At 48.4% G+C, this 13,877-nt stretch overlaps 1 protein-coding gene across 1 annotated transcript in view; it reads left to right on the forward strand.

The window, feature by feature from the left end:
- The window catches only part of LOC121660292 (dedicator of cytokinesis protein 1), a 75,106-nt gene extending 70,727 nt beyond the window's left edge, over positions 1-4,379 (forward strand). The window contains exon 23 of the mRNA XM_042019569.1: positions 1,344-4,379. Coding sequence (XP_041875503.1) covers positions 1,344-1,439 — 96 coding nt within the window. The 3' untranslated portion in view covers positions 1,440-4,379. The remainder of the gene's footprint in view (positions 1-1,343) is intronic.
- The last annotated feature ends 9,498 nt before the right edge of the window (positions 4,380-13,877 follow it).

Raw genomic sequence — 13,877 nt, forward strand, 5'->3', positions numbered from 1 at the left:
TGGCTTCAAACCTGCTTGGGAGAGGGTGTTTAGTTACCTTAAAGGTTGTTTTCCTTCTACTCTTACTCATCTCCAAAAACTCCCAGTCATGAGATTGCAGGAGCATCAGCAATTATGCTCTGAGCAGAGAAGAGACTGAGATGTCCTGGCATCACCCTGAACCGCTCTTCCTTTTGGGACAGAGTCCTTGGATAGCTTTTCAAAGGAGCAGTTCTGTTTCTGTGCACTTCCATGGGGTTTCTCAGTTGTTTCGATACCAGGGTCTTCCTGATCCTGACAAACCATCAGTAATTTTGTCCAGCACTGAGGCACTGCAGGTGCTTGGGCTGTTCTTGCAGAGGTGCCCAAGGAATTTGGTGCTTATCAGGCTGTGACTGTGTGGAGCCAGGAGCTGGTGCTGGGCTGGGTGAGGCAGGACGGGAACAAACAAATGGCTCTGGAAAAGCATCATCAGGCTTGGAGGAAAACAAAAGGCCCTGAGTGGGGAATGGGGGAGAAACTTAGGGAAAAACAAAGCCAAAACAGCGCTGATGAGCTGTGACCCCGGAGCACAGCCAGGGAAACCTGTGCTGCCTGCACAGCCAGAGTGCTGGGAAACCTGCCTGCAAACTGCGGTGCTCTCCAGCTCTTCCTGCAACAGATTTTATCATCTACTCTTTGAATATTATGGAAAAAAGGTCTTAATTTCCATAATGGCTTTGTTAATTTGTCCGATTAGCTGGTGATTCTAACTGGGGATGCTCTTCTGTTGAGAGATACGTAAAGTGATTTAAAATATGAATATTTGAACATTCTGCATTTCTGTTTGGAATATTTTAATTATAACTGTGTGTGTAATAGTAAATTGCAAGTTACTTATCTCCCTAACTAGTTTTGAGTTGTTTCTTTTTTGGTTTGGTTTTTTTTTTATGTTTCTGTTCTAACTGTGCAAGATCCAAAACATAATGGAAAAGCAATGAAGCCATTGCCTCAGCTTGGTTTTTAAGCTCTGAGTGCCTAGAGGCTGAGAGCAATCGATACAGACCAAGAAATCAATATCCTATCATGATATAAAGTGGGGAATTATAAACTTCTCCAGTGCTTTCAAAAGATTTTTCCTGAAATATTGAGCTAATTAATCCTGAACCTTTGAGAGATTTTTTTTTCATGATCAAAAGTAAAAGTTATATTTAAAAGTAATGGCTGAGAGCCTGTGGTGTTCACAGCAAATTCTGCAGGGAGAGGTTTTTGTGAGCCAGAGGGCTCCAGACTTGCCTGCTGCCTCTTGCACTTATAGATGACCAGAAAATGTTCCAGAATTCCATTCATTCCTAACGTGATCAATCCAAATTGGTTTCTTCCAGCACCTGCCTCCTCCACTCCCCAGCAAGACTCCGCCGCCGCCGCCTCCCAAGACGACGCGGAAGCAAACGTCTGTTGACTCTGGGATTGTCCAGTGAAGAAGGGGTTTTGTTCCAAAGATAAAGCTGTAACAATTCATTTCCCTAAGTATTTTATGGTCTATAATGTTTACCTCATTCAGGCGTGCAGTATCTAACATTTAGTGCAATGACTCTAACTCCGTAAGAAATCCATCTCTAGCCACGTGTCGGACCCAACACTACATCCCCCTCGTTTTGGGGTTATTCCCTCCCATAACTTGAATCTGGATTTCTGCTTGAGACTGGGAACTCCATCAACTGACAGAACCCTCTTCCTAAACCTTCTCCCTGCTTCAGGAAACGCCAGGCACAGAGCTAAACGTGGAGATTAAAATGAGAGCTGGAAATTTTGTACCTAAAGATTTTGGGTACTTCTGGAGTTTCAAATGAGCAGAGTTTTTGTATCTAATCTCAGTGTATATAGGAATCAATGACAATATTCACATGGAATTCAGGGCCGGAGGAGGTTTCCCAGTGAGGTGAAGCTGCTGTAGGATTTCCCTGAATAACAGGGATTTTATAGCCCAGGGTTAAAAATCAGACACCACTGATTTGTGAAATTGGTCAGTGTTGCAAATAACCTGATTGAAATGAGCAAAGTGGGGATTTGGGGCTGTCTTGGCCACAGTGACCACAGAGCCATCGAGTTTAAAATCTCTGGTGAGAGGAGGGAAAGTGCCAGCAAAACCTCCGCTCTGACCATGAGGCTGCTCAGGGAACTTGTAAGGTCCCCTGGGAAAATGTTTTTGCAGGTGCTGGGGTCCATCAGTGCTGGTCCCTTTTTAAACATCACCTCCTAAGGCCACTGGAGCAGCAATTCCCAAATGTTGGCAGTCAAGCAGGCGGGGCAGAGCTGGCTTGGCTGGACAAGGATCTCCTCTTGGATATCCAGTGGAAAAGGAAGGTGTGTGCCAGTGGAAGCAAGGTCAGGGGACATGGGAACAACACAGAGATGCTGCTCCCCACTGTAGGGAGAAAATTCATGTGGTCAGGGCTCAGCTGGGGTTGGAGATGCCAGAACTGTGGGGGAGGGACAAAAAAAGAGAGTTTTTTCAAATATATGAATGGCAAAAGGCAGGGTAAAAATAACATCAGCCCATTCCAGGGTGGGATGGGCACCTCACAAACAGGGGACAGGGACAAGGCAGAGGGGTTTGACACATCCTTTGGCTCTGTCTTCAACATGGGTCACAGACCAAGAGGGTCCCAGTGCCCTGAGCTGCAGGACCATGACTGTGACAATGGTCAACTCTCAGTCAGCCTGAAACTGCAGGATCTGCAGCCCCAGCTGAATCCCTGCAAGTCTATGGGCCCTGGTGGGATTTATCCAAGAATCCTTAAAGAGCTGCTGATGTCATCACAAAACCCCTCTTGATGATTTTCGAGCAGTCTTGGGAATCCAGAGAGGTCCCAGCTGACTGGAGGTGGAGAACGTCGTCGTGGTTTTCAAAAAGGGCAAGAAGGAGGGCCCTGGAAACTACAGGCCCAGTAAAATCATGGAAAAGATTATTCTGGGAGGTGCTGGAAAACACCTGGAGGACAACGCAGTCATTGGTGAGAGCCAGCACGGCTGCATGAGGGGAAGGTCCTGCTTGTGGAACCTGATCTCCTTCTACAGCAGGGTGACCCAGCTGGCTGATCCAGGAAAGCCAGGAGATGGAATCTTCTTGGACTTCATCAAAGCTTTTGATACTGCCTCCCACAGGATCCTTCTGGACAAAATGTCCATCCTGCAGCAGGAGAAACACATCATGGGGTGGGGGAACAACTGGCCCAGGGGTCAGGCACAAAGGGTGATAGTGACTGGGGTGACATCAGGCTGGCACTGGCCACAATATAAGTAAGACATTAAACTATGAGAGGGTGTCCCAAGGAGGCCATGAGAATGGGGAAGGGCCTTGAGGAGAAGCCGTGTGAGGAGCAGCTGAGGGCACTTGGAATGTTCAGCTGGAGAAGAGAGACTGAGGGGAGACCTCATTGGGTCATCAGCATCCTCCTGAGAGGAGAGCAGGGGCAGGAACCGAACTCGGTGTTGTCATAATCAGGGACAGGAGCCAGGGAATGGCTGGAGCTGGGCCAGGGAGGTTTAGGTTGGGTATCAGGGAAAGGCTCTTCCCCCAGAGGGTGCTGGGCACTGCCCAGGCTCCCCAGGGGATGGGCACGGCCCCGAGGCTGCCAGAGCTCCAGGAGCGTTGGGACAGCGCTGCCAGGGATGCCCAGGGTGGGATTGCTGGGGTGTCTGGGCAGGGCCAGGGGCTGGACTGGATGATCCTGTGGGTTGCTCCCAACTCAGGATAATCTGTGATTAGTTGGCTTTGTAAAATCAGTCATTGGTGATCAGCCATCACCATTTCCATTCAGTTGGATCTCCTGGGTGTCCACGAGGGGCAAAAACAAGGAAGCCTTGGAGCTGCCAACGGCACAAGGGTATGGGAGAGGGAAGAGCAGGCAGGGAGGAGACTCGTGGTCACTCTGAACCTAAATGTTGAGTACAGAAATGGGAAGAGCTTTTTCCTTTCTTTGTTGTGTAATATTTCATGTTGGATTAGGATGAACTGAACAGAATCACTTTGTCCTTGTGCCATCATTCTGTACAGTGTTTGTATATATGATGGTTTTTAGAATGTTTTAATTTTTATGGTGCCTGCTTTTCATGTAATAATGAATTAATTTGCCTGCAAAGAATGCTTTACGTATTCTTAATTTCCTAATTGCTGAAAGTGTAAAGAAAAAACAAAAAGCATTTTTTTTTTCCAGATATTAAGCTCTGAGAAATATGAGACTGATGGGATGGGGTTTTGGGAGGGAGGAAGGAAACTAACTTTATACTCTTGTGGTTTTTTATTGTCATCACACTTTTGGTTTTTTTTATTATCTACAATCTTTTTACTCTTACAGTAGATTGTTTTTAAATATACCACTGACTCAAAAAAAAATAAACTGTTATTTTAAAACGTTGTCTAAGAAAATGGAATACATTCCCTGGGTATTTTTGAGCCTTACTGCAGAATTTTGGGAACTACTGCATTCTGCAGAGGGCTGCATATACACTTCCTTTTTTTCAGGACAGTTTGGTGGAGAACTCATGGGAAAACTGAAATCTTTCACTGTGCTGTTGTGGTTGTCCCTGCAGGTTGGAGCTGAAACACTCATCAGCACTAAGAACACCCATCCCTGTGTGCTGTCCATGCCCATGATGATGGCTTGGGTATCTCTAAGTGAAAGCTTCAGAAAACAGATGAGTTTCATGTCGTATTTTCCACCTCAGGTATCGCTACAGGATGCAAGTTCCAAGCAGAAGTGACTTTACACAGCAGTAAAGCAACACTGCTGTTACAAAGGCAGAAAAATTGCCCTTCTCATAAAAAGTGGCTCTGGTGGTCAATTATATATTCTCATATTTCTGCCTTAAACTATGGTGTCACTTTGGATCAAACAAACACACTTTTCCTTGCCATAAAATCAGCTCCAGGAGTGCCTCAGAATGTACTGTTGGATCTCATCCTGCAATTCTCTCTTTGTTTTGTTAATATAATCTCTGCTCAGGAGGAGCAGGCAGAGAAGGCTTCTTAGCTGCAGTCAATCAGGTATCTGTAGTCAATTAATAATATATTACAACTTGAATTCTGTAAGTCTTTTATTTAATTGAGAATTGCTTTAGAGGCTGCTCTTGCTGCTGCCAGGGAGCTTGTGCTGGGATGCTGGTGAGTTTTCCTCTTTTCTGTTCCATTTGCTTCCTAAAGGATGGGAAGAGCTTTCCCATCGACCTTTCAGTGGATGCCTGTAAATTGTATTTCTGATAATGTGTTTGTTTTCACACGTCCTTAGCAAATTCCTGTGCTCATGCAAGTGTTATAATTCGGCCCTGCGAGACTCCTCAAACAAGAGCTGCACTTCCACATCGCTCTCACAGTACAGACTCCAAATCCCGTCTGTGTGTGTGTTTTACAAATACACAAGCTGAGCCTGGGAATTGAAAATCAGGCTCTCAGACCCGAATTGTCACCGCTTTCACAGTCTAACAGCTCCTGGGCTGTGGTTCACGTAGAACCCAGGCAGAATGAATCAGTGCCCTCCTCCAAGTGTGGTAAAAACACACTTCAGCAAATCCAGCAGCTGATTCCTTACAGGCAGTGAACAATCCCAGGAAAGCTGGTTTTTCCCATGGTTTGCCCTCTTCCTTTGCACTCCAGTTGGGAGTCAGAGCATCCCAGTGCCATGGGAATTCCTTGTCACGTTGTTCGTGACACAGCAGAAGAGCTCATTATGCAACAATAGAGAACAAGGAGCTGATTTGACTTTAACCAGTGGTGGGACCTCCTGGCTCTTCCATCTGCCCCATTTCTGTGGGAATTCATCCCTAAATGGCTCCAAGGAGTCTTTTGCTTTCCCCACCCCATGGCCTGAGCTGCATGTGGAGAAGGTGAGATTGGGATCACCTGGTGTATTTATCCTCCTGGTGCCTCCATGCCCGAAGGCCCCACTCAAACTTCATTCAAATCAGTATTTCTGCTTGCACAGGTGACCCAGCTGTCTCTTCCATAGCAGACCTTGGCCAGGGAATGGGCCAAGGATCCAGAGGAGCCAGGTTTTCACCATTTGGGACAAGTCAGGGATTAACCTCCGCCAGGTGCTGTCCCTCTGCTCAGACGTGAGAGCAGCTCCACAGGGCTTTCTGACACAAAGTTCCCTGAAAGAAGTGATTCAGAGGTGTCAAGTTACTGGACAGTGGGAAAAACTGGAATTTTAATTGTCACTTCTTGAAGAGCAGCTTGAATTCACTTAGTGAAAGTTACCTCACAGTGCCAGGATAGAAAGGAGAAGCCCTTGATTCCATTTCCCTGAGTCTCAGCGTGGGAGTGAGGGGGGATTTTACAGGTGCACAGATGAGTCCCACACAAAACCACCCAAGATTTGTTGCACAGGGTTTGTTTGCTTTTTAATCACATTTATTTTCACTGGGAAGCTCAACAGAAAGGTCACTCCTCTAAGCTGGTTCCTGTAATTGACATTTATGATTACTGAGATGTCTCCCATGGTACCACAAATTCTGAGGGTAAAAATGTTTTTAAATTCAGTTTTGTGTTAACATAGGCATTTTTCTTTACCTTGGCTGTAGTTCTGTGTGACTTTACAGAGGAAAAGGGTGAAAAGTTTGCAGTGGAAATGTATTTATTTATGATACATGAACAGAGGTTCATGCGAGTGCAGGTACAGCTGTGTATTCATGCACACACATCAAACACACATTTTTAATGTGATCTCTCTCTCACTGACTGCTTGAGGTCTCCACCTTCTTGCTTCATGTTAAACATCTTCCTTGTCAATTCTTGTGGCTGTTTTGGGGACCATCCCGTGCCAGAAGTTTGATGTGGTGTGAGGCCAGGCTGTGGCTGCATCCCCCGCACAAACCAGGGAAGGCTTTTCCACTTTGCATCCACACCTTGCCCTGGGATAAATCAATAAATTGGAGCATGTCTAGAGATTGCCCCATGGAAAACAGACCGAGCACTCGAGTGATGGTGAGCCCTGGAATTCAGGGTTTTCCCCTGTCCTCAGTTTTTAGCAGTAATGGGAAGCGTGAGGTCCAGCTGTGCTGATATTTCAATTTCCTCTCGTTCTCCTTTTGTACTTTCCATGCCTCTAAACTGAATTTCAGGCTTGCCATTGCCCTCTTCTTGGGGCTGCAGAAACATGGGGATCATTACAAGCACTTGGTTAGTGTATGGGGTCTCTCCAGCTGTTCTCCAGTGAGGCTATTTATAGGATTTTTAATTTCCCTTGGGTTTTTTTCATATGTATTCTGCAGACATGAATAATTACTGTAAATTGTGTTTCTCTATTGAATGATGCTTCTATTTTTCATTTCCAGCGTGTGTGGCATTGTATTCCAGCACTTCAGTGGGAAGTGGCTGAATTAAATAACTCATTTCCCAGCTAAGGAAAGGTGGCTGTGGGCTGCAGTGCTGGAGACACGTCCTGACCCCCTTGGGATGGCGTTAAGATGCCAATATTGAGAGATTCCTCTGCCCAAATTAAGGTGCACGGGAGACTGTTGGGGTCCCTCCCCTGCCATGTAGCCCTGGGAGAGGGGCCCTGAGGGCACAGACACGGGGTTTCCCTGCCCCTGCTCAGCCTCGTTCCCATGGGTTGGTTTGTGTTCCCTGCGCGGGCAGAAGGACCCTTGGTCCCGTGACTGGAACAGTTCCTGGGCAGAGCCCCGGCCATGCGGCTGGAGAAATAAACATCTCTGAAACATCTATCAAGAATCTGTCTGTCCATATATATTTCCTTTCCACGGGACTCCTGGTTTGATATATGCATGTTGCAGTATCCCCACTGCAACAAATGGTGGAGAATGCGGGCAGAACGATCCCCGATCCCTAAGCGACTGATTTGTGTGAGTAAACCCTGGAAACTTTGGATTCCTCTTCTTGGTTTTGCTTTGCTATTCCATATCTAAACTATGGAGGAACCGTGGGAAGACTCTTGGCTCTCAGAGCCGCATATGGACATTTATCTTAAACTTAAAATGATTCTTGAACAACGATTTGTGAATTTTAGCTTGATTCAAGCTCAGAAAGAACTGAAACACTTCCTGGCATGGTTGTTTAAGAACTTTTTCTATGTTTCTTGGGATTTAATTCTTACCAAGGGTTTTTGGAAAACCGTTTGGACACAGTTAATATTTGAGTCAAAATATATGCCGATGGAAGAATATTTTCGTGAATATTATTTAGTTACCGAGACTGTTGAGCAATGTCAGCTGTGTCCTGGCGAAGGGAAGCCTGGCGCAGGGACCGTGCGGCCCAGGCCACGTGCACCGAGCGCTCTCCGAGCAGCAGCGAGGCAGTTCCCGCGTGCGGGCGGAGCCACGCGAGCCGCAGTGTCGGCAGCAGAGCGAGGCGCGGCGGGACCCGGCGGTGCCCGCACGGCCGCGTGCAGCGCGTGGTGGAGCGAGCCCCGTGAACGCCCGACCGAGAGGGGCGGCGCGCGGGCAGCGGCTGGCGGCAGCGGCGGTAGAACGGAGCCGCGCCCAGCCGAGACGCGCGCTGGAGCAGGGCGCGGGGGGATCGTCGCCCGGGGGCCCGGCTGAGACGTGGATGCAGCGGCCGGCATCGGCAGCGAAGCTGCGACCAGAGGAGGCGACGCACGGAGAACTGAGCGGCGCGGCCCGGCCCGGCCCTCGCAGCCCTGAACGCGACCCCGGGAAGAGCGCGCAGGCACCAGCAGCCCCGACAATTCCAACACGGGAGCGACCGAAGGAGAGAGCAAAGACGCAGCGAGACAGAAAACAGCAGCCACTCGGAAAAAGATCATAGTAACTAAGACCTTAGGGATAGTAAAATGGTATAATGTTAAGCAAAATTATGGTTTTATAACAAGGTGTGACAACCAGCAAGACATATTCGTGCATAGAACTGCTATTAAAAAGAATAACCCTGGAAAATGCATCCCAAGCTTGGGAGATGGAGAGGTGGTGGAATTTAATATTGTACTAGGGAGAAAAGGGTTACAAGCATCGCAGGTCACTGGGCCTGATGGTGCTCCTGTAAAAGGCAGTATATATGCAAAAAATCGTAGTCATGTTAGACAATATCTCCATTGTAAGCCCCCCCTACAGTTTCCCTTTCCTAATCCCACCTTTCCCTTTTACCCTATGTCCTGTTACCCCCAGTGTATTCCCAATCCGTTTTTTCATCCATGGTTTCCCTCACAAAACCATGCTTTTGCCAATTGTTTCCCCAAAAATCCCTTTCCAATGCCGAGTGGGGGATGAAAAGGGGGAGGGAAGAAGTTAAACCCTCTCCTGCCTCAGTTTCCCCACAAAGCATGCTCAGAGAATTCTGTCTCCCTTCTGTCAGCCCTAAGATGTTCCAGAGAATCTGTTTGGACATTTAAAGACTCAGGAGGGTGGCTTGTTTTGTCTTGAAACTGTTCTTGTTATGTTTATCCAGTTGTTTTCATTCTCCTTTTATTAAAATAAAACGGGTGAGGTGTTGGGGTCCCTCCCCTGCCATGGAGCCCTGGGAGAGGGGCCCTGAGGGCACAGACACGGGGCTTCCCTGCCCCTGCTCAGCCTCGTTCCCATGGGTTGGTTTGTGTTCCCTGCGCGGGCAGAAGGACCCTTGGTCCCGTGACTGGAACAGTTCCTGGGCAGAGCTCCGGCCATGCGGCTGGAGAAATAAACATCTCTGAAACATCTAGCAAGAATCTGTCTGTCCATATATATTTCCTTTCCACGGGACTCCTGGTTTGATATATGCGTGTTGCAGTATCCCCACTGCAACAGGAGACCATGTGCTGGAGTCAATCGTTCTGGTTTTATTTAGCAGTAAATGTGAGGTAGAGAGAAGAAAGAAACAGAAAAGAGAGGAGAGAGATTAAGCAGAAGATATTTGTCATCAACATTTGAGAGAGTCCTTACAAGGAGAAAGCAAAACCAAACCCAAATGTTGCTCTGGTTCCTATCAAGGCATTTTTGGTGTGTTCTCCAGTTGCTGGCTGCTCTGCCCAATTTTATTTCATTCTCCTGTGGCTGTGCTTGCATTTCCTCAGTGCTGCAATCCCGATTTAAAATGAGTTTTCTTTCTCCGTAATTCCCACGAGCGATGCCGGATCACTGCACTGCCAGTGGAAAACCCAGGAAACCAACTACAGAACCTTCCTGGACTACAAAAAGAATTCCTTAGCAGGATATGAAGCGAGCAGTGGGAATGAAGAGGGACCCAGGCACCGTTCCAGAGCAGTGTGACACATTCCGTGTGGGATCACAGCGACTCACCAGACACGGAATGGTCAGAGAGGTAAAACGATCCCAGCAGCTCCAGGCTGGGCAAAACATTTCTCAGCTCAGCATGAATTATGCAGCTTAAACCACTTATTAACATGCCATTTAACAGGATGTACACTGGTTTGGGGAGCGTGTTCTTGCAGCAAGAGGAGAAGGCATTGCAGAGAGCAGGAAGTTTGGTTAAGCTGTAATTACTGTTTCTCTGGAAATGAGATGTGTTTGCCTGCATTTAATTGCATGAGCTCAACAGCTCACCAAGAAAAAGTCCAAAGAAATCAACCATAAATTAAACAATTTTAAAAGTATAATGCCTTCTTGCAAAAGATGAGGCACTTAATACCTACTGGTGTTATAGGAGGGCTGTCCTGAGATATTTTTTACATTTTACTGAGATCTGGTTGTCCATAATATTCCGTTTACTGGCTATAAACTTACTTCCATGAGTTTATTACTGTGTACAGTTGGTAAATAGGTTTGTTGTTGGCTTTTTCCAAGCAGTCCATTATTGTTGAGCTGCTCCTTAGAGGAAGAGAATAGAAGAAAAAAAATGGAAATAATGGGATTTTTAAAGAAGTTTGTGTCTTTCCTGACTTTGTAGTCCCTGTGGAGCTGGGCAGAGATCTGTGGGAAGTTACATCTTACTCTTGTGTTGGATTATCCTTCCATGTGGAGAGTTGGGAATATAAGTACATGTCCAAACACAAAAAACCTTGGGAAGAGACAGAGCTCCTCTGAACCTCCCATCAGAAGGACCTGGAGAGAAATCAGTGTTTGGTCTGGTCTCGGCTGCTCTGTGGGCTCTGGACTCTGTGGCAGGGAAGTGACTTTGGAAAAGGAAATTCCTTCTCTCTGGTGTGAGGTTTTCTGGGACGTGGTGTTTGTGTAAGGTCAGGAGCAGAAATCGTGTCTTAGGTTAGGCCTGGTCTCTTTCACACCTGGAAAATGGGAAGTTGTGCTTGGATTGATGACAAGAACAGGGCTGAAGCTGCTGTTCAGTGGGAGAGCTGGGGGTGCTCACCTGGAGAGGAGAAGGCTCCAGGGAGAGCTCAGAGCCCCTTGCAGGGCTTAAAGGGGCTCCAGGAGAGCTGGAGAGGGACTGGGGACAAGGGATGGAGGGACAGGACACAGGGAATGGCTTTAAGCTGAAGAAGGGGAGATTTAGATGGGATATTGAGAAGGAATTGTTCCCTGTGAGGGTGGGCAGGCCCTGGCACAGGTTACCCAGAGCAGCTGGGGCTGCCCCTGCATCCCTGGCAGTGCCCAAGGCCAGGCTGGACATTGGGGCTGGGAGCAGCCTGGGACAGTGGGAGGTGTCCCTGCCGTGGCAGGGGTGGCACTGGGTGGGCTTTCAGGTCCCTTCTGATCCAAACCATTCTGTGATTCCATGGTTTTCTCTCCCATGCACTTGGTACCTCTGAGGCTGTCCCAGAGCAGCTGCAGGACAAGTGCCAGCTCTGTGTCCGTGGGCACAGGCTGATCCCGGGGTGGGCACCTGTCCCTGGCACATCCCTGCTGGGAGGGGGCTGCTCTGCGCCCGGCTCTGTGCCAGGATTGCCTAACATGGAGTTACCCAAGTTCAGCAGAGACACTTTCCTTTCCTGCAGGCCATTGTAGAACCACTAAAAAACACCCCAAAGCCTCAGCAAGGGACTCCTCTCTCTCCAGAACTCCTTGTTCCTGCTGCCAGGGAGCATTAACTGGTGGCATGAGCTAATTGGAAGTGACCAGTGACCGCAAAGGCCGGCTGGGAGCGAGAGCCCGGCTCCCTCTGCTCTGCACACACCGACAGCTGCATTTAGGATGTGCTTTTTGTTCCCTCCTCTTTCTCATGCCTTTCCCTCCACGGTTTCTGTTATTTCAGAAGGGAAAAATTCTTAAAGGGGACAGCAGGAACGTGTGGTTCATGAAAATGAGGGTGAGCAGCTTTCACCCACCCCTGGTGTCCTATGGGCCAGAGCATGGGGAGGTTTTCAACAGGAAAAGGGGGAATGGCTTTAAGCTGAAAGTGGGGGGATTTAGATGGGATATTGAGAAGGAATTGTTCCCTGGGAGGGTGGGCAGGCCCTGGCACAGGGTGCCCAGAGCAGCTGGGGCTGCCCCTGGATCCCTGGCAGTGCCCAAGGCCAGGCTGGACACTGGGGCTGGGAGCAGCCTGGGACAGTGGGAGGTGTCCCTGCCCATGGCAGGGGTGGCACTGGATGGGCTTTAAGGTTTCTTCCCATCCAAACCACTCCATGATTCTCTGTTTGGAATTCCAAGGCATGAGCTGCCTGTGCCTGGCACTGCCCTGGCAGCTGTGCTGTGCCACCCTTCATCCCCATGGGCCCCTGAACTCACAGCCTGGACCCTTCATCCAGTTTGGGAATGGCACCTCCTGGCTTGGACACACCCCAGAAGCCAGGGGGACTCTCCCGATGGAGATGTGGGGCTGGAGACAAATTTTTTCCTGTCAGAAGTTGGTGCAGTGGGAGAGCAGAGGTTCAGGGGGAACCTCAGACCTCATGGAAGGGGTTTTGTGATCCAGCCAGGAATTTGTGCAGGTATCAAACGATCCCTGTGCTCCATCCTGCTGGCAATCATAAATCAGTGAGCCCATTACATTTGATTTTCACTCCAAGAAAAATGAAAAGGAGGGAAGCCAAATGCTCCCCTATTTTCGCAGATAATTTACCTGTAGCCGAGCTGTGAAATGAGTGGTGCTTGCATTTCTCTTCTCCCTTGAAACGAAATGATGGAGCAGGGGAAGGTACCTTCAGGCAAGAGCAGAGCTGGTGGGGAAACAAAGTGGAGCACGTGCTCCTGTTGTGTTTGCTGAGGGATCACGTTTGTGTCTGGCAGCTCCCTGAGTCCTGGAGCTGGGAACGGTGGACAAAGGGGGAATTGGGAGGGAATACCCCTGGAAATAAGGGTAGCAGAAAGAGCTGGAAAATGCATCCCTATTTCCTAACATCTGGATACCTCAGAGCCCCTTGCAGGGCCTAAAGGGGCTCCAGGAGAGCTGGAGAGGGACTGGGGACAAGGCATGGAGGGACAGGACACAGGGAATGGCTTCCCAGTGCCAGAGGGCAGGGCTGGATGGGATATTGGGGTATTCTGGATGGGGAAGCGAAATGTGAATGTGTTTGAGGCCAACGTTTTCTACATAATATTCCCCTAAAAACCAGAGGTTTGATTTCTTCTTTCTGCTCAGTCTCACATCTAAAAGGGAAATGGGAGCTGAACTTTGAAAGGTGCCCTGAAGTTGGTATTGGCAGCCGAGCCTTGCGTTATATACCCAAGGTTCCATGGGACTTGCTGGCTTCGGTGGGTTTTGCTTTATCTAAACCGGCCCAAAAAAGAAACAAACAGAGGTGTTTGGATTTTGATCATGGCAGAGCTGTGCATGTCTTCTATATTGCCAAAAAAATCTAACTGTGTATAAATAGTGCCATCTCAGTCCTCTGGGAAGCACCTCAGTGATCTTCCAGCTTCATCCTGCTCCCTTTTACATCATCCTGTTCTGTGCCTTACATAACCCTGCTCCTCAAACCTCCCTGAAACGAGCTGGATGCAGCAAAATCCCCCTGGATGTGCAAGGCAAGAGCTTGGCCTCCTGAATCGAGTATTTTATAATTCCTGCAGCTGTGTTTTAATGCAGGTTTGGGTTGGGTTTGTTTAAAAAC

The sequence above is a fragment of the Corvus kubaryi genome, unplaced genomic scaffold, assembly GCF_017639235.1.
Source record: "Corvus kubaryi isolate FWS band 111438036 unplaced genomic scaffold, C.kubaryi_AGA036_p1.0 138, whole genome shotgun sequence".
Lineage (NCBI taxonomy): Eukaryota > Metazoa > Chordata > Aves > Passeriformes > Corvidae > Corvus > Corvus kubaryi.